This window comes from Bos taurus, chromosome 11 (assembly GCF_002263795.3).
Source record: "Bos taurus isolate L1 Dominette 01449 registration number 42190680 breed Hereford chromosome 11, ARS-UCD2.0, whole genome shotgun sequence".
Classification (NCBI taxonomy): Eukaryota; Metazoa; Chordata; class Mammalia; order Artiodactyla; family Bovidae; genus Bos; species Bos taurus.
In genome coordinates, this window is record NC_037338.1 from 603201 (window position 1) to 616589 (window position 13389).

General features: G+C 43.4%; 1 protein-coding gene across 5 annotated transcripts in view; it reads left to right on the forward strand.

Annotated features, from left to right (window-relative positions):
* ANAPC1 (anaphase promoting complex subunit 1) overlaps positions 1-13389 on the forward strand; it is a 101308-nt gene that overhangs the window by 76976 nt on the left and 10943 nt on the right. For 4 of the 5 annotated variants that reach the window (XM_005212369.5, XM_010809765.4, XM_010809766.4 and 1 more), the window contains exons 40-46: positions 1335-1452; positions 2766-2843; positions 3194-3261; positions 4211-4349; positions 6270-6356; positions 7736-7831; positions 9656-9854. In XM_005212369.5, coding sequence (XP_005212426.1) covers positions 1335-1452; positions 2766-2843; positions 3194-3261; positions 4211-4349; positions 6270-6356; positions 7736-7831; positions 9656-9854 — 785 coding nt within the window. Of the gene's footprint in view, positions 1-1334; positions 1453-2765; positions 2844-3193; positions 3262-4210; positions 4350-6269; positions 6357-7735; positions 7832-9655; positions 9855-13389 lie in introns of those variants that run through there. The other variant, XM_059891621.1, reaches the window with a different exon arrangement.

A 13389-nucleotide genomic window follows, 5' to 3' on the forward strand; every position in this document is an offset into this window, starting at 1 on the left:
TAGTTATCTTCCTGGATAAATCTTTTTAAAAAGTTTTTCTCGTAAAATATGAAGCCAGAAAAGAACTTTGGGCTTCTGATTCCTGACCAACCTTCTCCCATTCTCCAGTCAGTTGAACTGCTCTAAGGCCAGAAGTAGGCCAGACCAGGGGTATCATTAGGGGAAACTCACCGTGCAGAAGACAGCAGCAGGAGAAACTGAGTACGCTTTGGCCAGAGTGTTTAATTCTGAGAGACGAATTTATCTGATATAGTGGCAATGTCTGTATGAATTCCGTTTGCTCCCTCTTTGAATGCTGAGAAGTTTTGTTTAACTGGCAAAAGGACAAGAAAATGCAGCCAAGAATTAGTTTAGAAGTGGCAGTGACGAGTAGAACCCTACGCATGGAGAAGCCATCTGATAACACAGCAGCTCTGTGTTTAGAGCGCAAAGAACCACCACAAGTTTCGGGCCCAGCCAGTCTCTCCTGTTTGTCGAGGAAGGGCAGAAGATAGCCCCTTGTGCCCAGTGACATCCAGGGCGCTCTGGGAGCTCAGCTCAGGCAGCCCCAGTGGTCTGCCAGGGAAGGAGCAAGAGAGGGAGGCCCGCAGGAACTGAGCCGCCGCTCAGAGCTGCAGTGTCACGGGCAGCCAGTGATGGCGGGAAGACCGCTTTCACAGAAGTAGCCTGATGTGAAGTCCAAACTGCACTTTCTTTTTTAAAATTTCTTGGGCCTCACCACACCACATGTGGGATATTAGTTCCCTGACCAGGGATCAAACTCACACCCCCCTGCCCTGGAAGCACTGAGTCTTAACTGCCAGGGAATCCCTAAAGTCCAAACTTTAATGATAGATGGTACATAAGAACATTGTTGTTAAAATTAGTGTAACTCTGATGCGTGGTCTCTTACTTGTAAGTTTAGGGAAGATTGTTTTGAGTTGTTGAAGTCAGCTATCGATTAGGGTACAAGGGAGATGGTTAGATAGCATCACCGACTCCATGGCCATGAATTTGTGCAAACTCCGGTAAACTGCGGAGGGCAGAGGAGCCTGGCGTGCTGCAGTCGGTGGGGTCGTGAAGAGCCAGAGGCGACTTAGCGACTGAACAACAATAAGGAACAGGTGCTGGTCACAGTATCAGCTGTTTTAAACAGAACGGTTTGGTGACAAGCACCAAGAACCTCTGTGTAACGGTACAAAAAGAGAGCCTCTCCATCATGTTTTGGTTGAGTCCCATCATCGCCCTTTAGGACTGCCGTCCTGGGCGGGTGCCGCTCGGCTCTGACGTGTCTCAGCTCGCAGGCTGCTGTGCTGCCTCCCGTTGTCACGGCCTTTTGTGTTTTCTGTGAACAGGTATCACCTCCAGGCTCTCCGGCACCTGTACGTGCTGGCTGCAGAACCCAGACTGCTGGTGCCCGTGGATGTGGACACAAACATGCCCTGCTACGCCCTCTTAGAAGTGACCTATAAGGTAGCTTTCTGCCTCTGTTGTTGCCTTGTTGCTTTTTATTGCCACTCATCCGTCTTTGCACATCAAAGTGTTTTGAAAGCGTTGTTCTTTAAAAGATGACAACAGTGAGTTGAGTTCCCCTAAAAATTGAAGCCTCCACAGTTAATGTACATCCTGCCAGGCCGTTCAGGCTCATTTGTAGCCTTCAGATGTAATAGTTTAGGGACCGTCAGCTGCTCTTTGGTTTTCAGAGCTTGTAGTTTGTAAATGTCCCTGTTATCTTTACGTAGCTGACAGTCACGTTCCAAAGAACGAAGGGAGTTAATTTCTGGACGTCAGCCTAGTGCTTCAGAGTGTGTGATGAGAGAGTTTTGATTTACATGCACGGACAGATTATAAGCCATTATGTCCTTCCTTCTGGGCTTCTCAGGCAGCTCAGTAGTAAAGAGTTCATCTGGCAATGCACGAGACACAGGAGATGCAGGTTCAGTTCTTGGGTCAGGAAGATCCCCTGGAGAAGGAAATGGCAACCCACTCCAGTGTTCTTGCCTGCAGAATCCCGTGGACAGAGGAGCCTGGCAGGCCACAGTCCACGGGGTCTCAGTGAATCTGACACTGCTGAGCACGCGTGCACATGCTCCCTTCAGAGAATTGTTCGGTACCTTCTGTGTATCAGCTGTGCTAGGGAGTTCCCTGGTAGCCTAGTGGTTAGGATTTTGAGCTTTCACTGCTGTGGCATGGGTTTAATCCCTGGTTGGGGAACTGAGATCCCGTAAGCCATGTGGTGTGGTCAAAACAGGAAAACAAAAAAATAACAAACCCCAAAACTGCTAGGTTCTGGAATACAAAGTTGAGGTGACTGTCATTTTCCTTAAGGAATGTCTGTCACTGAAGTGTCAGGCTTGGATTCAGTAAGAGTAGCCTGAGATAATTGGAGGTTTGTGTGGGGCGGGGGGAGCTGACACGTGCTCTTATCAACACTCCTGGCGGTTGGGAGGCCATCATGGTAGACACGGTGTCTGGACTGAGGTTTGCCAGCCGAGCTGGGCACGTTCCTGGCAGAGAAGACAGCGTGCAGAAGGCCAGAGGCCTCCTGCAAGGGCAGAGGCGCGGTGCTGCTGGCAGGTGAGGCGTGGGCTGGGAGCCCTGGGCGGCGCTGTGGGCTCTGCCAAGGATCGCAGACGGTAGTCCGGTCAGACTTGAGTATCAGAGGGGGTTTTATGCTGTTGAGAGTCTGTCTCCAACCTCCAGGGAAGGGAAAGCATGCAGTGGTGAATGTTTTTTGTACTTTTCCCCTAACTGTATAGTAAATGATGACTGTTCTATTTGTGAAGGGCACTCAGTGGTATGAGCAAACCAAAGAAGAATTGATGGCCCCCACCCTTCTTCCAGAACTCCACCTTTTGAAACAGGTGAGTAAGAAATGAATAGAGAGATCATCAAAGGGTAGATTCAACCAGAATAACATAGCATTACAGATAGCTAAAGAAAAGCCTGTGCGTTCTCAGTGCTTTCTAAGCAGTGGGCGAGCAGCAGCAGGGGGAATGGTCCTGACGGGGAGAGAGGTCCCCACTGGGAGCTCTTTGCTGAGTGCCGAGCTGGCCTGAGAAATGACTCGTGTTCATTTGGAAATGGGCTTGTTAACCTCTCACCATCTCTTTCTAGCCCAGTTTATTCTCATTTCCTTGGAGAAGCGTGGGTTTCATTTTATCTACTAACCCTTCCCCAGGATTGGATTGACTGTTTACATTTATCTTGGCAGATTAAAGTTAAAGGCCCAAGATACTGGGAACTGCTCATAGATTTAAGCAAGGGAACACAACACTTGAAGTAAGTGCATTGAATTTCTCAGATGTGTCTGTGAAGGGAATAGAAATATATGGGAAGGTATAAATGATGATAATTATGTGAAATGCTCCTTGTCACCCTTTCATCTCATCCAGGACGATGTGTAGAGTGTTAAAGAAGATGGTCTCTCTCTTTGAAAAACTTCTTTGTAGGAAGTAAAATTTTACATTCAGAAGTCAAACCCTAATTGTTAATTCACTGAGAAACTTGAGTGACTTTAATTGGGACAGTCATGGAATTGTCTTATGGAGCAACAATGAAAGATTTAATCTAAGAAAATGAAGCTGATTTATATGTCCACAAAGGGAACTTTGTGACAGTTGGTGTTTGTCAGACCACATCTTCTGTTGCATCTCTTTACCATTTTCTGGTTAGATGGCTCTTGTAAAATTAAGATGATGGTTGATTGCTTTTGGTTGGAAATGGTCATATGCAGATAATTACTTTGATGAACAGAGAGTGCTAATAATTTTATACTTCAGTTAGCATGTAAATTAAGTCTTTAAGTTTGCAGAAAGTTTAACAATTTGTAACAGATTTTACAGTATCATCCTCATTTCTGTTTCTCCCAGACTATAAATAGCTGCTTTTTGTATTCTGTCTTTAGATTTGTAGCATCTTTTTCTTTTTGCTGTAAACCAATCAGTAGATATTTAAGGGAATACATGTTAGATAAAATATCTCCTTTGAAATTCATACTTGAGCAAATAGAATGCTGCCTTATTTAATAGGTTCCTTGAATCTTGACAGCAGAGAAAAGCAGAACTTGATTATGACTTGTAGGGACTGGTTTAGTTTCAACACAATAAATAATCACATAGCAGAAAGTGGTGAAAACTTTATCTCATGTGAACATAGTATCGGGAACTACATTTCCAGGCAACAGCTCCCAGTAATGCCTTGTATTAAATCCATTCTTGTTTTCTTTCAGGTCCATTCTTTCCAAGGATGGGGTTTTATATGTTAAGCTCAGAGCAGGTCAGCTCTCCTACAAAGAAGATCCAATGGGGTGGCAAAGTTTATTGGCCCAGACTGTAGCTAACAGGAACTCTGAAGCTCGAGCTTTCAAGGTAGTGTGATTGGTAAAAACTGAAGGATATTCTCATCAGAAGGAAAAAGAAAATTGTAACTAAGTGTGATGCTGGATGTTAGCTAGACTTGTGGTTGTCATTTGTCAGTATATACAAATAGCAAATAATTGTACACCTGAAACTAATAAACTGTTATATATCATTATATCTCAATTAGAACAAAAACCAAAATTGAACAACAAGAGGGAATAGGTTCAAATCCTACTAGTCCACCCAAAGCATATACTTCTATCATAACATTTATGGTACTGTTTAGGTAGATCCACTCACTAATCACAGCAGATTATAAAGACTGAACGACCCGGGGCCTGTTGGCTGTTTATGTTACGGCTGTTATAAAATACAGGCCATCTGCCAGAACTCAAAGGATGATTTATATTTAGTGGCAGGGACAGTCAAAATATGTCTTAACGCTAAAAAAAAATTAGCTTAATAGTTAATCCTCAAATCCATTAAGATTTACTTAATTCATGGGAAAAATTTAAAACGTTTTTTTGCAAGGTAGCACTTTTGAGTTCTTAGGACTAAGTCTTTATTATAGTTCCCAGAGAATCAATTGAGGTAGTTTACATCAGTGAATTTTGTTTGTCAGTATTCGAAAGGATTTTGGGACAAAGTTTAACTTGAATTAACACTATTGCTAATTAGCACTAAACCAAAGTGAATGTCACTCAGTTGTATCTGACTCTTTGCAGCCCCATGAACCTAACAATCCATGTAATTCTCCAGGCCAGAATACTGGAGTGGGTAGCCTTTCCCTTCTCTGGGGGATCTTCCCAACCCAGGCATCGAACTGGGGTCTCCTGCATTGCAGGTGGATTCTTGACCAACTGAACTATCAGGGAAGCCCGATATAAGCCCGACATAAACCAAGGCCCATCTCAAAGACCCTAATGCAGTTTGTAAAGAAAATAGATAAGTTTAAGCTTGAGTTTTCATGGGGCAAGTATATGAAAATTAAAAGACCATCTCCATTTCCTGCCTGCTTGGGGTTCAGAAGTAAAATATAAACCTCAGTGGAAAATGGTAAAACCTTCATATTCCATTTTCAGTCTTGAACCTTAAGTGATACTCCTTGTCACCCTTTTTTTCCAATTTTTTTTTAAAGTTGTAAAATACACATAACATATACTGGCTTAACCCTTTTAAGTGTACAGTTCTTTGGTAGTAAGTACATTCGTATCGCTGTGCTACCATTACCACCATCCATCTCCATGACTGTCTTTTTCTTGCAGAGCTGCCTGTCTGACCCCATTAACACTGCCCATTCCCTTCTCCCCAGCCCCTGGCAGCCACCATTGTCCTTTCTCTTTCATGACTGTAGTGACCTTATGACAGCATTTGTCTTTCTGTGAGTGGCCTGTTAGAGTGATAATCTTTTTTCCTTAATCTGTTCAGTAAAAATTCTAGTTTCTAATTTGCCTTTCAGTTAGTTTAAGAAGGAAGGGAAAACCTTTTTGGGGCAACTTCTATAAGAAACACCTGGTTTTAATCTGCCCTTTGATAAATCAGTAGCTCATGGTAGCTTATGCAATATATTTCTTAAGTATGACATCCCTTATGTGTTTAATCTGAAGGAAGTAATACAAAGGAACTTACAAAACAGAAACAGACTCAGAGACGTTGAGAACGAGCTTATGGTTGCCAGCGAGAAACATAGGAAGGGATAGTGAGGGAGTTTGGGATGGGCATGTACGAAAAAAAAGAAGTAAGCTGATATTACTAAAAAAGGAAAAAAAGACTTTCAACCCAATAGGTTAATGAAGCTCTAGCAGCCTTGGGTTTTGTGGAAACATTATGTGAAAAAAAAAATAAAGTAGATTACAGCTGCATACAATTTGAGTCGTAATGAAAAGAATCTTTATTATCTCACGTATACTTATTCTTCATTTTTTTTAGCCTGAAACGATTTCCACATTCACTTCTGATCCAGCACTTCTGTCATTTGCTGAATATTTCTGCAAACCAACTGTGAACGTTGGGCAGGTATGTATTATGTGCTTTGCTTAGCTCCAAGACTAGGCTTTGTTTCTATCTTCAGACCGCCAACAAAAATCCAAAATATCCTTATCTGTCTTTGATGACACGCCTTAGGCACATTGAATGATTTTTGTTTGGCAAATACAGGTTTTTCATAGTCTAAAACTATTAAATTCAGCAATTTCCTATCTTAATAGTAGAAACAACTTAAAATTTCTAAGACATTAATTTTGATCACTGGTATTTATGTATTCTTGTAATGATTCTTGTTTCTCTTTATTTTATAACCCTTTTTGTTGGTCATAAAGCTGTTCTCTTCAGGATTCTAAGGGTGCTTGCTAGTAGATTCTTTGATTTATCCATCATCTCAGTTGGCAAGGACTGGATGTAGGAACTACATGATCTGGATTGATGGCCTGTTGTCTGCAAGTGGGTGTGACCTTGGAAAAGTTTTCAGTCTTTTTGAGATGTTGTTTCCTTATTCCTAAAAGTGGGATTATAATATAACCTGCCTTACATTGTTGTTTTGAAAGTAAAATGACAGAACCTTCCTGCCTCTTATTTATTGAATCTTCACTGTGTGTTAGGCACTCTGTTCAGTATTCTTTATAATTTTTTTCATTTAACTCTGACCCTGGGTGTAGGTACTGCCTGCTGAGGAATACTGCCACTTAGACCTGTCACATACCCGAGGTCACATAGCCAGTAAGGGCTGGGGCCTGTGCTCAGCTGAAGGCCACAGGTCTCTGCTGAAGGCCCACGCCTGCCCTTGACCCCAGCTGGGCTTGCTATGCCACCGCCCCAAACCTGTTCTGCTCAATGTTTCTGCTGCATCTTGGTGGCTGCTGGGTGCCCCTTCTGGATCCTGCTCTTGCCAGCCCTCCCCACGGCATAGCTCTGTGATGTCCTGTCTGCTCGTTTTACCCAGCTTCTTTCATTCCTCTCCTCTATAGCACTTTGAGCCTTAACTGTTTCTTGGAACTTAATTTTGATTGTATTTTTATTGGTGTTTAATATTGCATGCACTCTGATTTTATAAAGACCTAGCCTTTTTTCGGAGAAGGCGATGGCACCCCACTCCAGTACTTTTGCCTGGAAAATCCCATGGACGGAGGAGCCTAGTAGGCTGCAGTCCATGGGGTCGCTAAGAGTCGGACACGACTGAGCGACTTCCCTTTCACTTTTCACTTTCACGCATTGGAGAAGGAAATGGCACCCCACTCCAGTGTTCTTGCCTGGAGAATCCCGTAGCAGCCTTTTTTACCCTTTTATATCATTCACTGCAGAATGTGAGAATGGGCCATCATAGTGACTATACAGTTGTTCTTTGATTTGATTTTAGAATATACATTGTTGTGCTACAAAAAGACTCTGACTTTCCACAGAAACAGGAGCTTCTGGATCTCTTCTCTTCAGTGCTCTATGAATGTGTGACTCAGGAGACCCCAGAGATGTTACCTGCGTACATAGCGATGGATCAGGTATGGTTCAGAAAACCTATCCTAATTCTGATGAGCATTATCATGTATTTCAAATAACATGCCAGACAATACAGTAAGATTTCCTCTATGTCCATCTTTTTAGTTTCTCATTCGCTTTTAGAATCTCAGAAAAGAAATCTCTTATCAAAGTTGAAAGCTCTTTATATACCAGAAGCTTAGAGTTTATGATGACAAATGGGCTCTCTTACTCCAAGGGTTCCCATTCTCCCCTCTGGCCTCTTCCTCTGACCAGGAGTGCACGCTTCCTCCCTTTCTCCCCTTGCATCTTTGTGTGGTCTTTTGCCTCCCTCCTGACAAAGCCTTTTCCTGGAAAAGCTTATGCAAGTGAACAGTAAGTGAGCAAACAGTGCCCTGGAGGTGGCAGTAATGTGCAGTTACACCTGGTGATTAAGCTCACAGAAGTCACAGTGTCAGCATGTGGGGGTTTAGGGAGCTGGAGTTCTTTTTAAAATTTCTTTTGTGTTATTGTTGCTTTAAATTAAAAGTCTAAAAGGGGTAATGCAGAAGATAATGCTCAACAGCTTTCCTAAAGGATTGAACTTATTTATTTTCTTAGGTTATTAGTAATTGTTGCTTTAATTAATAAGTCCTGTCTGTCTCTTTTGTGACCTCATGGATTGCAGTCTGCTAGGCTCCTCTGTCCATGAGATTTTGCAGGCAAGAATACTGGAGTGCGGTGCCATTCTTTCTCCAGGGGATCTTCCTGACCCAGGGGTCGAAATCCCATCTCCTGCATTGGCAAGCAGATTCTTTACCACTGAGCCACCTGGGAAGTCCTATTTAGTAATACATATGGCTTTTTAATGTTGTCATATCACTGAGACTCAGATTTGCCATTAAATTAAGGCAGTAGCTTTCTAACTTGGCTAAAATTTATCTGGGAAATCTTGCCAGTACAGATCTTCAAGTCCCCTTCCACAGTTACTGAATCAGAATTTCTGAGATTTAAGTCCAGGATCTATAGTTTTAAACAGCTCAAGTGACTATGATATAATGAGTTCACAGATAAGAATTTGGGACTCAGTGTCAAAGGAGGTAATCCCTAATGGAAAAAGAATCTCTACTGAAGAACTGAGTAGGAAAATGCAGGAAATAATTCCCCAAAACCTGTTTTGCAAACAGTCTTGATTAAAAAGGCCAGTTGCAGAATAACCAAGTGGGCCTAGAGTGCCCCTACTGTCGGGCATCCACCTTTTTCGGTTGGTAAGTATGTGGTGTCGACAGCGGTACCGCTTCTCACAGTGTGTCTGTGTACAGCAACCAAGTCATGAGTGGTGTTTCAGATGATGGTTGAGAGTGTGTTCTTTTCTTACGCTCTGAACTTTTAACTCTTGGCAGTCATGGGCAGGTACCTATAGTGGAACATCCCTCTGGCTGCAGCCATGGTGACTTTGGCAGATGGGTCCCAAGAACAGTATTGTCAATAATACAGGTTTTGCCTCCTGACCCCTGGGATCCCTGGCCTGATCGCGGACAAATCATTGTACCAACTTGGGTTTCCCAGAGGGGCTCAGCTGTAGACCTATTAAGTCTTCATTTCTCAGAGCCATTGAGCCAAGAATGAGCTTCATTTGCCTTCACCATTTTTTATCTGAAGGCTGTTCATGTTCGTTTTGAACAGAATGACCATGTACCTAAACCCACTAAAGGGCTTCTCTGTGGCACAGGCAACATCAAACACAGAGCGAGCTCCCCCTGCCCTTCCTTGATCTCATGACCATATTAAAAAAGTGCTCCAGTGTACAACACCAAGGAAGTGACGAATCTTCACTCTTTCAAGTGGATTTCTGTTCTCTCTGCAAGGCTGTAAGAAGACTGGGAAGAAGAGAAATGTCTGAGACATCTGACCTCTGGCAGATAAAGTTAGTGCTGGAGTTTTTCAGCTCCAGGAGCCATCAGGAACGGCTGCAGAACCAGCCTAATCGCGGGCTTTTTATGAACTCGGAATTCCTCCCTGTTGTCAAATGCACTACTGACAACACTCTGGACCAGTGGCTGCAAGGTGAGAGCAGCACTGCACCCCTGTCCTTCGAGCTGCACTGGGTCTCAGGGCTTTCTGTTTTTACCTGTTTTCCTTGGTAAGCAGGTTAAGTCCTAGTACAATCGCAAATGGCTGTAGATGTCATGTTTCCAGTTAGGTGAATTACGCTCTGATTATCTGCTCTAACATTTTTTGAGGATAGAAAGTGGGATTTATTTACTGAGGCCACGCTGTGTGACATGTAAATTTTAGCTCCCCAACCAGGGATCCAGCCTGCGCCCCCAGCATTAGGAGTTCCGAGTCTTGTTTTGGTTGCACTGGGTCTTTGTTGCTGTGCATGGGCTTTCTCTAGTTGCAGAGACTGAGGGCTACTCTTCATGGCGGTGCTCAGGCTTCTCACTGGGGTGGCTTCTCTTGCGGAGCATGGGCTCTAGGAATACAGGCTTCAGTAGGGCTTAGTAGTTGTGACTGGAGGGCCCTAGAGCACAGGCTCGGAAGTCGTGGGGGACAGGCTTAGGTGCTCCACAGCATGTGGAATCTACCCGGACCAAGGATCGAACCCATAGCCCCTGCGTTGGCAGGAGGATTCTTATCCACAGAGCCACCAGGGAAGTCTAGGAGCTTGAAGCCTTAACCACTGGACCACCAGGGAAGTCCTGACTTCTTTAACAGATGTATTTAATTCTGCTCTATAATCTTGGAGAGAATGTATAATGTAGCATTTTAAAAACCACTTGACACTTAGAAACTTGTTTCATCTTTTCCAGCATCAGATCCTGTTTCTTTCCAGTGCCTCTCTCTCCTGTTTCTTGGGGGGGGGGTGTCCCCTACCTGACCCCAGTTTTTCTGCCTGCATCCTGTGCACACTGAAAACTTGATGTGAGTTTAGAGTGAATGCTTGTTTCACCAGTTCCGTGAGTCAGTCCGTGAGGACCTGGGACTTCTCAGTAGAAGCTCTGCCTTGTGATTGCAGGGGGAGTGTGGAGTTACTCCTGACAGTGTAGAAGTGATTATGGAGGCAAGTAATGGGGCCTTCTGATGTGTGGAAAGCTGTCTAATATGTGATATATGCCTGAGATCCATTTTTAGTAGTTAACTCCTTGATCTTTTTATTCTTTTCAGTTCTGATGCTTCCAAAACATATTGGACAGCAACTTGCTTTGAGTAAATGCTAACCCTCATAATATCAGTAGTAACAGCTTTTGATTCTATAAAGTTGTTAGAAAGTGGTAAAACCTAGGGATTTGACTATGATTATGTTTGGAGCTGTCTCCCTGTTCACTGCACCTGATTGAGGCTCTTCTGCCTGCCCCGCCCCCAGCCCTGGGGTGACTTGTTTCTCCAAGGTCCCAGCTGCTCTTGCTTTTCCTCTATTTTATTTAGATAGGAAATGGAAATGAGGGGGAAGGGGTAGAAGGTTAGCTTGAGACTGTCTTCACCCAGCTGTAGAGTCAGGGTAAGTTCTGTCCAGTTACTGGAGGTCAAGGTCAAACGGATGCAAAGGAGTAGGGAGAAGGATGTGCATGAGAGTGGGGGAGAGCCCACCAGGGCCCCAGCCCAGAGGAGGGGTAAGGGGGAGTGGTTTTTGGCAAACACCAAAGGAGCCCCTCGCTCCCCATTTCCCATCTGTCCCCATCTCTCCTCCTGAATTAACACACAAGCTGTTTCTTTAAAAAAAAGTAATACTTGACCAGCTTATCTAAATTGTATATAATATTTGAACTAGCATATGAAATTGATTTTAATTATTCTGTTCACAAGTCTGGGATAATTAGATATTATTTTGCATTTGTAACTAACTGGGATCCTCATTTCTTGTAATTTCTTGTACATGTGTATTACTTGTTCTTAATAGATTTGGCTTTTGGAAATATGACTTGACTTTGTTTAAATCAGTTTGGTTTGTTGTTTATTTACCTGTTTGACTTTGTAGTATATTTTAGTTTTGCAGAACACTGTCATAATTTGGTATGCTTTTCATAAATCCCAGACAGGCAAAGAGTGGAAAGTTTGGACCATTTTTTCCTTTTGTAGGAAGACACACTGGGAGGAAGATGTTAGCATTTTAGAATAGTGTGGTTCCTGTGAACAGTTCCTGACTTGATTTTGATTTGGAAATCTGTCGTGACTGAGGACTTTAAGGCTTATATAGATCATTAAGCTGTGGTCTTTCCATATGGAGACTGATGGAGCACATTTCTGTCCTAACTGACTTGCTGCCTCTGTTACACAGGAGGTAAGGCTGAGGGACAGAGGAGTGTGTGGGCTATAACACGGCCCACGTTTATGGGACGGACCTTGCAGTTAAGTGTGTGTCATCTGCTTGGTTGAGAATAAGGAAGAATGATCTCACGCTGGCTGTAGCACATCTTGAATCCCCAGTTACGAGGAACACATCTCATCCTGCTCCATCTCCACTCTCCGACCCCCTAAGGAAAGACTTCAGCACCAGCTTATACGCCCCGCGCCCCCCGCCCTTCCTCACTGCTCACCGCAGGTCAGTTTGATGCAGTAGAGAAAACATCCAGAAGTCCACAAGAAGACCCCACATGTAAGAATTGGCCACTGGTGCCATCCCACCTCCACTTTGTCAGGTCACAGAGTAACCTTTTATCACTTGGAAAATAACATGAATTTTTGAAAGAATGAGTGTAAGAAGATTAAAATAGTCCCACTTTTAAGTGAGCCATTTTTAAATTTGTAATTCAATAAAGTCTTGTTATTAAACATGTAAAAAAAAAAAAAAAAGTTTCTGAAAAAATTTAATTGTATGCCAGATTGTGAACGATACATATGCTGCTGCTTGCTGCTGCTTAGTCGGTTCAGTCATGGCCGACTCTGTGCAACCCGGTGGATTGTACTATGCCAGGCTCCTCTGTGCATGGAATTCTCCAGGCAAGAATACTGGAGTGGGTCGCCATTTTCTCTTCCTGACCCAGGGATTGAATCTGGGTCTCCTGCATTGCAGGCAGATTCTTTACCACTGAGCCACCAAGGAAGCCTGAGGGATATGTATATGGAAAACAGCAATTTCAAAGTCCCCGTGTTTAACACCTGCATCTGCTGTGTGATTTCTTCTTGCGATTTGAAAGGTCATAAAGTTTCAGAATTTCTAAAGATATGATAATCATTTTGTTCTCATGTTTGGGAAAAAATACCTGTTATTTTATAGATGTTGCTGTTCTGGTTTTATTCAGTTTCGTGTTTGTTCACCCATAACGGGCCCTTGCTGTTGATAAGAAATGAGTCCCCAAACCTTCACGGATTCTCTGACATGCACGTGTCGTATGATGTAGTGAGGCTCCGGCAGTGACTAGAGCGCTCTCTACAACAGCCCTGACTTGCTTTCTCCTCCCTCCTTGTTAGAATGGCTGGTGGTTTACAGTGTTGTTTTGAGCCTTCACCAGATTTGGCTCGCCACTCTGATTGCCAACAGTGTGTATTTCTTTATTTTTTTTATTGAAAAAGGACCGTCACTTAAAAAACTCTTTGGTATGTGGTCTCCTCTCCCGGATGCTGGCAGCTTTGGGGTGGAGAACAGTAGAATAAACGAAGA